Source organism: Notothenia rossii (genome assembly GCF_949606895.1).
Source record: "Notothenia rossii genome assembly, chromosome: 8".
Lineage (NCBI taxonomy): Eukaryota > Metazoa > Chordata > Actinopteri > Perciformes > Nototheniidae > Notothenia > Notothenia rossii.
The window spans coordinates 20,599,516-20,613,344 of NC_136906.1; the positions used below are offsets into that span (position 1 = coordinate 20,599,516).

At 40.9% G+C, this 13,829-nt stretch overlaps 1 protein-coding gene across 1 annotated transcript; it reads right to left on the reverse strand.

The window, feature by feature from the left end:
* Window positions 1-3,932: 3,932 nt before the first annotated feature.
* On the reverse strand, window positions 3,933-10,378 carry gfap (glial fibrillary acidic protein). The gene is made up of 9 exons (XM_079643584.1): window positions 9,846-10,378; window positions 8,313-8,373; window positions 8,112-8,207; window positions 7,847-8,008; window positions 7,621-7,746; window positions 6,739-6,959; window positions 6,614-6,657; window positions 6,237-6,319; window positions 3,933-6,027 (listed from the first exon to the last, which is right to left on the reverse strand). The coding sequence occupies exons 1-9, from the start codon at window positions 10,358-10,360 to the stop codon at window positions 5,986-5,988; spliced, it is 1,350 nt and encodes a 449-aa protein (XP_079499710.1). The 5' UTR covers window positions 10,361-10,378; the 3' UTR covers window positions 3,933-5,985.
* Between the last annotated feature and the right edge of the window lie 3,451 nt (window positions 10,379-13,829).

A 13,829-nucleotide genomic window follows, 5' to 3' on the forward strand; every position in this document is an offset into this window, starting at 1 on the left:
ATTTCTTAAATGAAGGGATGTTTTATTTTGAAATCCCTGTCCTGAAGTGATGTTTACACTAGCTGTGATTAGTTGACACAGTGATCTGACACTGACAGAGTGCAGACCCCCATCAGTCTACTCTGCTTCACTCAACATCACAAGTCTCTGAGCTCAAAATAGCAGCAACCTCTCTCTGTCTGTAGCTGCCATCACATTTCTGGAGTATTATATCAATCTGTAGTGATGATAAGCTTTAAAAGGCCACCCTTGTGTGCAGTCTTTTGAGTGTGTGTGTGTGTGTGTGTGTGTGTGTGTTTGTGTGTGTGTGTGTGTGTGTGTGTGTGTGTGTGTGTGTGTGTGTGTGTGTGTGTGTGTGTGTGTGTGTGTGTGTGTGTGTGTGTGTGTGTGTGTGTGTGTGTGTGTGTGTGTGTGTGTGTGTGTGTGTGTGTGTGTGTGTGTGTGTGTAAATATTCAACAGGTTTTAACCTGGACTCGAGTATTATGATTTTAATTTAATACAATCATCTTCCTGAACCCAAAAAGGAGACATATAGCAGGCTCAAGCTCTGTATTCAGAGACACAGCAGACATCCAGGCTAGGAGTTTCAATTGTTTACCTAAAGGTCATATGAGGGGGGCTTAAAGTGGCTTCTTGACACACTCAAGCACACGCACACGCAAGCACACGCAAGCACACGCACGCACGCACGCACACACACAACATATTTTTGGTTTTGTTTGGGAATATCTCCCTCCGAAGTTTGATTGAACATCTTGGCTGAGTGTTTTTTACAGGCCAGTCTATCGCATTTCACTGTCTCTCTCACTGTATCTCTAACAGCATGAACTACACTGAAGCTGCATCAGCGTTGAACTAAAGTCCTTAATATTATTATTCGAGTGGATATCTGAGATCTATTATAAGTGAAATGATTCAAATAGAGGCCATAATTATTGCTCATGCAGCTTTTTAAGAGATTAGTTGCAAAATTCCCTCTCCTCTCAACTCACAACATTTTTCACCCCTCACAAGAGGAATACTACTTAGATAAAGGACTTTCCGACGACATATGGCAATCTACATTAATTAACATGAACTAAACTTCAAGTTATACATTTTAAGGTTATGGTACATGGACTGCATCGTATTTCCATTGAACCTTTTGCAATCATATCAATATTTGGCACAGTACCGTGGGATCTCTGTCCCAATGTGGCGAAAGCATGAAAGCTTTACTTAAACTGCTTACATGAAAAGAAAGATTTCAAAAAAACGTGGCTGTGCCGTCTAATTATACGCCAATTAGCAATCAATAAAAAAACATTAATATTAATGTAAAATATGGATACCTCAGACATTTTCTTTTTCTCCCTGTCTTTCCACTTTGAATAAGCTGAAAGACAAATAAAACACTTTTGTACAAAAAAAGATAGACACCATTTTGAGCCATTCATGACCCTTTAAGCGTGAAGGTTGGTGACCTTAAGAAGCCATCACTCCACTTTGTCCAAAGAAACATCATTAGCTTATGTGTTTGTTGACAGGTTTCAGTCTGTAAAGGGTGTTTGGAGATCAGAGGGAGAGTGGCTTCACATGTTGAGGTGGTTGCTCTGTGTTTTGTCTCAATGGCCTTGATAAAATGAAGGCTAAAATTAACCAGAGCCAACATGCCATCTTCTGACCCCTTAGTGTGAGAGCCAGGACAGGACTGTGCAGAGAGGGCAGCGAAATACAAAGAGCCATAAAGACAAAGGGTGTTGGCTCCAACACTGGATAATAAGTGTGACTTTGTTCAGAATCCGACTGATATCTGCTCATTTAGATAATTAAAAATCAATCATAGAAGTTCAATTTTTATGTATCTACTAAAGATGTTATTTTTTGTCCCTTTTGAGGTTTTGCTTGTTTATTAGTCAGCAGGATATTCTAAACTTAAAAGTTGAATGTGTTTTTGCATTTGTAGAGATTATCTAGAAGTTTTTAATTATGCTTGTTGGATTTTGAAATATTCAGCAAATGTTTAAAAATGCATTACACCATTTCCTGAAGCCTAAGGTGACATCTTCAGATAGCTTTTTCTTATACAACAGCTATATTTAGTTTACTGTGACATAAAATAAACAAAAGCGGCACATCTAATCTGAGTACCTTGAACAAGTAAATGTGGGGCATTTGTGCTTGAAATATTAATTATTATATTAATATTATAATTATATATATTATAATAATTATTAATTAAGTTATTAAAAGAGCCTCAGATGAATTATGTATTGAACAATTCATCTACCTATTGTTTCAACTTTATCTTTGATGTCGGCTCAGCGCAGATAAACATTTACAAACATTTCAAATTTTTTATTAAACAAACTGTGAATCTGGGGTATGCACTTTCCAGTATGTTGAAGTTATTGCTGCACCCATAATAAGCCACTCATTAGGGAAGTAAGGAATGAATTCATGATAGCAAACCATATGGCAATCTTAATATCGCAAAAGGTATTTAGGTTATGCCTCTACAATTCCTGGAAGTCCATGCTTGTTTACTCCAACAACAAGTGTTGGCATTTTCTAATGAGATTGGGTGACAGTGTGTATTCATGTTTTCTGTAGCTTGCATGACAGCTATGGTCACCTCGCACCCGCTGTGGAAAGATAATGAGAAGGAAAATGCGCATCGTTGCCCCTTCCCAACAACTGTAGACGGGAAATTCTTTCAGAGCTAAACGTCAGGAGCAGATCCCCAACCGCCTGAGAGCTTTATCTGCCTCAAATTCCTTCAGCTCAGGGTCGCCTTCTGTGCAGACCTGAGACCCACCATTCCTCTGATAAGGGCTGGGCAAAACAGACACATACTGCACTTCACACTCAGTGACGCTTTACTTCGACTTACACTTCAATACACATCATCCCAAAGAATGTAAGGTTTTCATGTTACCACAAGTACCACAATCACCTGCAATGGAAAGCTTAATCCTGGACTAACATGTTGGGTCTTTAAAAGCCTTGAAGTAACTTGTACCTACATTTCTAGTTTGGCTGATATCAGGCTGATATGTATTTGTATTTGATTGTATTGCAGTATTTTTCTACTACATTGCCTGAATACTCACAGCAGAGCAGGCACCATACTGGATGTTTTAAGTTAGTTCAAACAATTTTAATTTGAGAGATATTTTAGTATGTGATGTGAAGGAAAGGTAGTTAATGACACCCAAGATGATTCAAAGAGTGTGCAACAGCTCGTAAAAAGGATATGTTTACAAAGGGAGAAACATAAAACCTAACAAATTGGTTCACAAGATTTGCTAGGTCTGTCAAATTAAACTCACTTACACACATTGAAAAAGCTTTTGCTCTCTGTAATCATTTCTCCCTGTTGGCTGTTAAAAAAACATCATCATGTTATTCCAGTAAGAAATGTGTTTCTCAAGATTCTTAATTGTTTTTGCAAAGACTGAAGTCTGTGAATTGTCTCCTCCATCACTTGGGCTACAGTAAGTACAATCTTTTTCATTGAACATATGTGCACCTGTGACTCTTTTAAAACAAACATGGGAAAGTGTGGATCTATCCTTTAAGCAGTGACACAAAGTTAATCAAAGTAGAAGAAGTATATATGAGGACACGACAACTCAAATTCCTCTATAACTATCCCTTGAAAAATGTAACCCACAGCAGGAAAAAGCTTCCGTAAATATTCAGGTGTTTAATAATCAACTGCAAAGGTTCATTTGGGTCTCATTTAAAGTGTGACTAGCCATTATAGAGCGTTTTGTTCTCAAAATAAACCTTAAATGCACCCGATCAAGCTTTTGTGGTTGAACAATTCCGGACTTTCGAATGGTATGTGTCAGTATTGAACCATAAGCCAAAAAAGAAGAGTACAAACATATGAACTATTTTGAAAAATGAATGAAAAAGTGTAAGAATCGAAACAAGAGGCATCAACTCTAAAAGACAAAATGTTTTATTCTTTTTAAGTAAACATTACGTAGCATCGGTCAATATTAATGTTATATTTCCATCTGCAGATATTTCTTCCATAAGAATTTGCAGGATTCATCTAAGATCAATATTAAAAAACAAAGGGGGAATACAGTAGAAATCTGCATGTTATTGAGAAGGGGTTGAGTGACAGCAGTGGAAGTTGTGGAGGGGAGAGGGTGGGAGGCACAACTCAGATCACAGCGTGTCCTTGGCAACGAACACAGCAACAGCCAGCTTCAGTGTAGCAGCACTCATTAGAGGCGAGGCCGGCTGTCAGCAACACGGCTTCAGTCAGCGTGCCGTGACTTCTAACCAGGCAGGAAGCATGGATTACAGTGTTTTTGCTGGAAAAGTCAATCAATCGTCCTCCCTCGCAGCCTCCTTTTACTTCTAACCCCAGCATCCTCACTTTTATAACAAACATTACAGTTTCCACTGCTTTGGGATTTGTTGGAGATCATCTCCAAAGCACTCTCTCGCTGCTATCAGTCAAACACAACATAAATAGGCCTGGGAATTTGGAGGAGATTTATTGGAGGCTGGAGGACAAGTCAGGATCCAAACAGTTTCTCCACACCTCCAACCTGGCTCTGTCCCTATCACGCTTGCTTGATTATGCTCCGAAGCATCCTTTTGTCAAATAATATCTTATCAGGTTGTGTGAGAGACAAAGGATAGCAACAGCTGCGATGAATGGAGAAGGCAGAAGAGCAGAAGGTGGGAGAAAGTATAAACACACTCACAGCTGTTTGTTTTGGCTCATGAGACTTCCTCTCAGGACTGCATAGGTTTTCACACACTCGTCTGTTGTGAGTTTTGTTGCACCTGTTGATGGGACACCTTTTATATGTATGTAACATCACAGAATATGGATGCCAATGTCAGTGTCCTCTGTAGAGAAGATGCAAACATTCAGCAACTGTCAGTCAACACTGTTTCTTTTAAATAAAACTACTGAATGGTGCTGGAATCAATTCTGTCAAAAACTCACAGCAAACATCATAGCTTTGATCAATAGAGACTCTGCAGTGGTTTTATCTTGATTGCCTGTCAGCTGTCTCTGTCTCTGTCTGATCTGTCTTTACGATTTAGTAAATGTTTACTACGGCTGCAACTTATTGTTCGACTAACTGTCGCAGCTCTAATGTCTACAGAACACTGACTGTCATACCACACATTTGTTGTTAATCTCCTGTCTTTTTTACTAATGTACCCATCAAAAGCAGCCATCGAAGACTGTTTGGCTCTAGAGAGGTTTGTGGTTGTAAAAAGTGAAAAAGTAACATCAACACATTAGCTGTTTGATAATTTCCACTCGTCTCCTATCTAAGCACACGTGTAATCACCCCGAAGTGAGATGTACTCATTGAAACACCTGTGCTGGCTATACAAGCTTTAACACACAAGCAGAGGCGACTGCTGCTCCAACAAAGGAATCAAATGCAAAATAGCACCCGGCATAAAATAAAAAAAGAGCTCAATTTCACCTGTCCTTCTGCCAAAAGATGCTCTAACATACACACAACTCTTATTTCCCACCGCTATCCAATTCTGGTGTCTGCAAACCCAAACTCCCTCTGGTACTTCCCTTGCCACATTTCACATACTCATAACATGTCAACCTCGACCATGCTACATATTAGCTTAAGACAATTGCTATGTTTTAATGCCTTCTCTATGGCAGCTAATCTGAAACCGTGCTAAAAAATTAAACAGGTTGCCATTGGTTTCCTGGAGTTTTCACTGGAATAGAACAAAATGGTACATACCATTTTAATATGAGTGACCTACATCCTGCTAACAGCTGTATAAGAGCTGAACATAGATTTTTTTTTGCAGAAATTCTAATGAGGAAGTCTAGGAGAGTTTAATAGTTAAGTCATGGGTTGTTGAATAGATTAGCATGCAGGTGATGAAGAAAGGAAAGAAACATGAAATGATGCACTGATGGGGGAGCTTTGGGGTTTGGAAACAAAACAACTAAGTAATAATCCCAGATTGAGAAAAGTCGAACTTTAAGGAAGATCTTTGTGTTCAGTTGTTGATTCCTTAATGATCTGAAAATAAAAGACAACAGAGTTAAAAATAGAAACAACAAACGAGTCCCCAGTGAGTTTTTGCTACAAAAGGCATCAGGTGTGCTGTGAGACAGTGAGTGAGTGTGAAAACATGCAGAAGGGTTCAACATTGCCCTCCAGAGGGTAAGGTGAGAGGTGCAATGTGCAGTGTTGTTTGCTTCAGTGGAATGTTCTGTAGAAGCTCATACCTCCCCATCTCTAGTCTCCACGGTTCGAACCAAGATGCTTCTCTTCACGTGGGCCTCGGGGGTTTTAGTGTCCAGGTTGGTTTCTAAAAGATGAAAAGACTCCAGTTAGTGTAGTGTAGACATTTTTTGTTATCCTCTCTTTGATGCCATGTATTATAGTTTACACATTTAACACAGTAAGAGTGAATATACTATTCTGATTGCCCCAAAAGAAATAAAAAATCTTTTGTGAATGCCTTTTTGGAAAAGTTGGGAGAAAGAGATGGGAAAAGACCAAATCTCTTATGGATATTTAAACAGTCTTCTTTACTAATGATTTCAATGACCCCTTGATCCCCTAGATTAAAAAAGATGGTCATACTGTATGTGCTACTAACCTCTAAACTGCAGGTTAGAAAAGCTCTTAACTGGAATGGTGATCCTGAAGGAAAAAGAAAAGATAATATTTAGTATCTTTTTTTTTAAATGTTGCTGGTGCTAAACCAACAAAGCTGTGTCTGACCGGCTCTCCTCTCCCTCCAGCAGCTTCCTGTAGGTGGCGATCTCGATGTCCAGGGCCAGCTTGACGTTAAGGAGGTCCTGGTACTCTTGCAGGTGTCTGGCCATCTCGTCCTTCAGCGAGTGGATGTCGTCCTCCAGACGGCTCACTCTATCCTGGTAACCAGAAGTCTCCATGGCGAAGCGGTCGTCCATCTCCCGGAGTTGACGTTCCAGAGACTCGTTCTGAAAGAGGAGAGAGAAGACGGAGAGATGAACACCAACATCTGATGCATCAGACTGAGGTTACTAAACTCACACTCTTATGTTACATTTCAACCACACACATTTTTTTTTTTTATTAATGCTACACGTACCTCAACTGCTATGTCTACTTTTATAAATCTAATACCTACCACTACAACGTTTTCACTAATCCCTCCTTGCTTCTATTTTGGCACTTACTGCTGAATCAGTGTTATGATCTCCATCCAACTTAACATTATTTTTAAATAGCACTATTTAGGTCATTGACTTAAGGCAGTTACAACATTTGTGTTTACTGTTTGTCCTTAAGACCCCTCAGAAATAGGAAATTGTATAAAAAGGGGAACACTTTTACAGGCAAGCTCTAAATAGGGCTCATTCTTTTAATTTCACTTCCATATAATATAGAACCAATAGAACAAAAATGAGTCTTGATGCTGTCTGAATGAGCTGTTATTATGTGGCATCAAAATATATCATAACAATATTTCAAGTGTAAAGTTTCCTGTCGAAAATATGTGCCCAAAATGTCTACTAAATATTTGATTGAAGAAGCAGCATAATTTAAATCTTACTAGAGCTGGATAAGACTAATGTTATGTTCTCAAATACTGTCTTCTCAGGGGTCAAGTGGACTTACTGTTCCTCGTAGAGCCTCAACATCGCAGGTCAGCACTTGGACCTGACGCCGGTATTCATTGGCCTCCTGCTTGGCCTGGCGCAGGGCTTCTGCGTTTCGATTGGCTGCGTCTGTCAGGTCAGAAAACTGTACAAAGGCAAAAAGTCTGTGAATATCTTTTCACAAGGATATTTTACTCTAATTACTTTAATTCTCGGTACTGCCAACTTAATGAGAGACTCGTGACCTTGGATCGGTACCAATCCTCGGTCTCCTGCATGTTGGAGGTTGCCATGGTTTCATACTGGACCCGGATGTCCCTCAGAGCAGCAGTCAGTTCTGGTTTGGATACATCAAGGTCAACATGCACCTGCTGGGCCATGAGCTGCTCCTGTAACTCACGCAGATCCTGAGAGAGACAACAGTAATGAAGAATTGATTCAAGTTCAAATGAGGTTCTTGATTGTGGTTGGCAATAGCTAAAGTTTATTTTGCAATATTTCAATTTTTACCTCCTCATGAGTCTTCCTCAAGAAGTTTATCTCATCCTGCATGGCATCGACTTTCCTCTCTAAATGGACACGATTAAGAGAAGCTTCATCCACATCCTATGCAAATAATGAGATACATAGAGATATAAAGGAGGCCAGTGAGACTAAACGAAAGTATGAATTGTTAAAATCATGAATTTAGAGAAATATCAACTGAATTACCTGTCTGTAGGCATTCAAATTGTTTTCTGCATCCTGTCGGAGACCCATCTCATCTTGCAACCTGGGTAAGTCACAAAGAAGCAGTAAAGGCGTGAAATAAAAGTGCTTCATACAGTAGCTGATCATGGACAATGTCTAAATATACATATCTAAAACTACACATTTTGTTATATTGAAGCCCATACTAAACATATTTTAGAATAATTCGTATTCAACAGGAAAGCCTACAATATTTACAGTAGATTTTTATATCGCAACATACATTTTAGCATATATTTATTTGGGATGTTTTTAAATAATGACAAATGACTTCTTTGCTCTATGCCTGATAGTAAGGGACTGTAGCAAAAGCACACAAGCACAATGAGACTCAGCTGAAAGGGAAGTTCATGCATCGTTACACACTAACTCCAGTCTAACAGCCAGAGGAGTTTCCCACGGGATGGAGTTTACAGACAAACACAAACGCACAAAAGGGGGTCCATGTGTGCAGATACATCCTCAAGCACAGACACACAAAACACTGAAATCTGCCTGAGGCATAGCAACATAAATGCCAAGTAACATATTTTGGTAACATCTGCAGTGATTCATGCAGAGTTCAAGGGAAGCAGCAGAATCACTATATTGACCTTTATAGCGACGGCCATCACTATTCACATCTTTCAGGATACCAGCAGCTGCTGAGAGTTGAGAGGAGCCCGAAGTACAACTTTCTTTTACCCTAAGGGAAATTAAATCGTTTATTCTCCTGACAATTTTTAACAATAAATCCATACCAAGTAGAATTAAGTTAAAAACACAAAAAACCTGGCTATGCGCATACAGTGAATCAGAGTTTTACAGTAACAGGGGACAAGAGAACATCTGCCTGCCTGTCTCATTTGTGGAGGGCGGCCATTGTGTTTGCCTTATTCCTCCACACTCACTAAGTGGCAACGAGGGGTTCAGACAGGATCAAGTTTGTAAAGAGGGATCCAGGAGTAAAGCTGGAGCAGAGCACGGCAGTCTGTATCACAACCAATCGGAGACAATCCAAATCTGCATATAAATGCATTCCTAATTAAAAAAAAGAAAAAAATCTCAGCTGTGCAACAGACAAACTGTTTGGAGAGTGTTTTAAAATATGGAAACGGACTTTCCTGTAAGGGTATTAAAAAAATTCCCCAAGTAACATTTGCAGAGCATAAACATTAATGCAATGCCAAGTTGACCAACATTAGTTTTGTGTCCAACTCCAGCTAGGGACAAATGTAAGTCCCACTTTCCATAAAACAAGATGCATAGAAGAGGTTAAAAAAACATGATATGTCTTAAAGTTTTGAATTTCTAGTTTTACTGTTCAAACAACTACGTTTACATATAACATATTAAGCTTTTCTGTCAAGTGCCATCTTTAACATAAATGTAATGTAATCATCAGAAAGGACAAGTGAGAAAGCAAAAGTCAGCGTTCTTATAAGCCCCTTTTAGAGGCTGTGCATTGCACTAACATGCTTCCACCCCCAGGAGTCCCACCCTGTTCCATCTTACCTCTGCTTGAGCATAGTCACATCTGCAGCCAGGTTGTCCTTCTCTATCTCCAGCCGAGCTTTGCCAGAAGTGAGTCCGTCCACCTGTCTGCGAAGCTCTCTCAGCTCCTCCTGGTAGATGTCTCCCATGCGGCTGGGCTCCTTCACCTTCAGCTGGTTCAGCTCCTGCACCAGCACCTTGTTCTGCTGCTCCAACAGGCGCACCTTCTCTATGTAGCTGGCAAAACGGTCATTCAGACCCATCATCTCCACCTTCTCGTTGGTGCGCATCTCCTTGTACTGGGCCTTCATCAGGGATTCAGCTGGGAAATCCAGCCGGTCCATGGTGCTGCCCAGGAGCAGGCCCGTTGAGCCCAAGGAGATCCGCGACACAGGGCTGGAGTGGGTGAAGCTGCGGGGGGTGCCATGCCAGGAGAGGCGGCTGGAAGAAAGGCTCCCAATTCTGACTCCTGTGCTGCCGGAGCCCTGAGGCCCGTAACGCTTCCTGTACGAGGACTGGACTCTCTGACTCTCCATGATGGGAAATGGAGCTCACTCGGGGCAATACCAGGGCTTTTATAGGCGAACCCCCCCCCCCCCAAGTCCAAAGCAAAGAGGCCAAAGGGTGCAGCAGAGAGAAGGGAGGGTGGCAGGCGGTGAATGGGACAAAAAGTGAGAGCGGAGGGTTGGTTTACATGACACTCAAAGAACTGTGTGCCAGGGATTGTCTGTGCTCGTCCACTCAACTACAAATGTCTCTCGGCTTTCTCCATCTCTCTCCCCCTCGCCTCCTTTCTCTCCCCAGCCTAGGACTCACTCTCTCACTCTTACTTTACTTTTTTTTGTCTTTCTCTCTTTCTTTCTGTCCCTGCTGAATGAAAAGGAATTTGTGTGACAGGGTCTGGCCACCAATTCAACCTGACCACAGCACTGCCACAACAACACAAAGTTTGATCAAACAAAAAGAGTTGGAGCTTTTGGGAAGAGATCTTCAAACTGGTAGGAGCAAACAGCAAAAGCTTTAATAAGGAGAAGATAAATTAGACACAGAAATGGTGAAATGGTATTCCCTTCAATCCCCCCCTACGTTCTATCTGTCCTATCTTTATAATGAAGGCCAAAAAAAAGGCCTGTTTGAGGCAACACATTTTACACATCTTACATCAAGGCATGCAACAAAAACAAAATGGTACACCAGATTAAGCATGATGGATGATTCTAATGATTCTAATGAGCCCATGCTTTTTCTGCTACACATTTCTTTTTAAACAGGTTAGTAACATGACAAAGTCACACAATCTACATTTGGACAACCATCCTGCTGCAGGAGCACATGCACACATTTATGAGTACAGGGGTTGTTTATAGAGGCTCCAGAGAGACTGTAGGACTCTGGGCTGTTCACTGTGTTCGGGTTATAAGACGTCCTGTTTGGCTCCAACACAGATGGATGGTAGAGCCGAAGAGGGGAGGGGGCGGTGCAGGCCTAATCTGACTCCAGGAGGACAGAGGCTGCGTTACCAAACCATTTTCACCCATTACCTTGACAACAGCAGGGCTGGCTACGTCAGCACACTTCAGCTGATATTTGTCAGACTTATTTTTGAAGGGCATGGTTTGTTGAGATGAGATTGATTTACTGCCTGTTGCCCTTCTCCAAGTGTTGATCTATGAAGAATATTTAAGGTTTTAGAGTCCTATGACACAAAACACTGTCACAAAGAAAATCTTAAAGTTGTAAGAAACAAATGTTTTCCTTTTACTTGTCATCATAAAGTAAATGTTTATTCTACATGTACCGGCTATAGAACTATGGCAACATCTGCCTCACTTTTTTCGTGAAATTCTGTCTGCCAGGTACCTTCCCTCAGAAAAATTAAGGATCGATTTGCGGCCCAAAGATCGTCAACCATTTTGCAATAAAAGTAGAGTAAAGCACTTTTGTTTTCGCCGGCAGCTAGCTCACCCCTGATTCAAAGTCTCAATGTACCATTTTCGCAGTTACTTTCCCCAGTAACAGAAATTATCAATCTAAATCGAAGAAGAGGTCAGAAATGTATACAAACCAATGGGTGCCATGTCTTGGGAAACAGCCGGTCAAAAACTGTGAGCACAATTGGAAATGTTCCAGCATCGATTAATCGGTCAACTCAAACAAGATTTGTAGTTAAGGAGAACAGAAAGTAGTGGAATCATTTAACTGTGGTGTTGCTGCAGGTTATTAAACCGTAACGGCAGTGGGACATAAAGGACTTCTTTGTTGCTGGATAAAACCAGTGTGGAAACGAGTGGTACTGGGAGACAGTGGATAAAGCACCGTATGACTTTACTATCTGGCCTTTGAGTGTTGTCGTTGTTAAGGAAGCAAAACAACAACACAGTGTCTTGAATTCAAATTGCTCTCTTGGTAATAGAGGTAAAACAAGATGGCACACTGTAAGTCTGGCAGAGATTTGTTGATTTAAAGGCTCTATTGCTAAGGATTAATGCCGGGGTTGCATCATTAAGGTGACACTAATTGTTTGAGCTCTCTGGATTTTTTAGACAATCACGGCCGTTGCCTCAGATCTGGTCTCTGAGGTAATATGTCCCGATGATTAAACATCCACAGAGAGAGAAGAAAGGGCGTTGGGGTGCAGACCCTTCCCTCCCTGCTGCTGGAGTCAATGCAGGGCCAAGCCAAACAGCTGATTCATGTGTCGGACATCAGGAGAGCACATGTGCAGGACTTACAGGAAGAAAGGGTGCAGGCAGGGTAGAATCTTAATGCTTCTGGACTCATTCTGATCTCACGCCAGGGAGACATGGCTGCTTTGTGCTCTGGCATTTTACACCCACAATCCCCAGTGTGAACCTCTCCTCAGCCATCCCTCAACCTCACTGATGGCCACATACCAAATTGAATCCTGTCTAACGAGCTGGAAAAACGAGCAATTTAGCCCCACCTTGATAACTACATCATGGCCCTGATTCCCAGGATATTAAAGGGGGAGGAGTAGGCCTTGATCTATAGTAACTGAATTAATGAAACGTGTCATTTTGTACTTCTTTCCCATAAATCATGAACTGAATTAAGCAAGATTAGTTTCCAACACCTGCGTTAGCTGTCATGAGTGAGGCGTATGGCTGCCAAGCAATTTGAAATAGATCACATAAAAATGCATGTAATTGCTAATATTGGAAAACTACAACAAATAAAAAACATATACGAGTGTGTGCGCATCTGTATGTGTGTGTGTGTAAGAAGAGTTGGGATGTCGGGGGGGAGGAGGGGTTTGCTGCCTTTAAGTAGGATGCCTTTGGTTATGTTTATGTTTGTTCTGCATTTATGTATAAAATGTGAAACAACAGAAAAAGATATAAGAACACCCACAAAAGAAACAAAATATTATAAAGTAGCATGAAAAGAGTAAATGTACCTAGTTACCTTCTGTCACTGCTTATGAAAAAGTATTATAGCAAAAGCCAACTTAAATATACCATTTATTTTAATATACCTGGAGGACTTGACTGCATCATTAAATAAAACCAGAGTGCAGCTCATTTGTGCAGCTGAACCTTAACTAGCCTACATTTCTAAACCCTGAGAAGTGACAACTTAAAACTAAACAGATACATGCTTGGTTGAAACGGAACCAGCAATGCCTCATGGGAATGAGCTGTGTCGAAAATCTGGGGGCTTAACTTTGACAGATAAGCAGGCTAAATGACTCGGATCCGCCGAGGTCCAAACAGAGCGCAGCCACAAAGAGGGCCGGTTCAGACCCGAAGCCGCAGTCTGTCTGTCAGCAGGAATGCTGGGGCCCAAATACACAACACACAGATCTGCATACCACACACAGCGCATAACAAGCAAAGCACGCAGACACTGTCTCAGATTCTAGTCTGTTCAAAAATGATGGGTGTTTGTATATTGATACACAAACTGATGGTCATCAACTCTTTAAATGTGACTCAGATCTGATCAGATTTGTATCATTAAACAGGTCTGAGAATCTTACCATGC

Coding starts and splice junctions, on each gene's coding strand:
- gfap (XM_079643584.1), bottom strand. CDS start 10,360: ATGGAGAGTCAGAGAGTCCAGTCCTCGTACAGGAAGCGTTACGGGCCT. Junction 7,747..7,846: donor AGGATTGGTACCGATCCAAG/GTCACGAGTCTC, acceptor GCCTTTGTACAG/TTTTCTGACCTGACAGACGC. Junction 6,960..7,620: donor TTGAGGCTCTACGAGGAACA/GTAAGTCCACTT, acceptor CTCCTCTTTCAG/AACGAGTCTCTGGAACGTCA.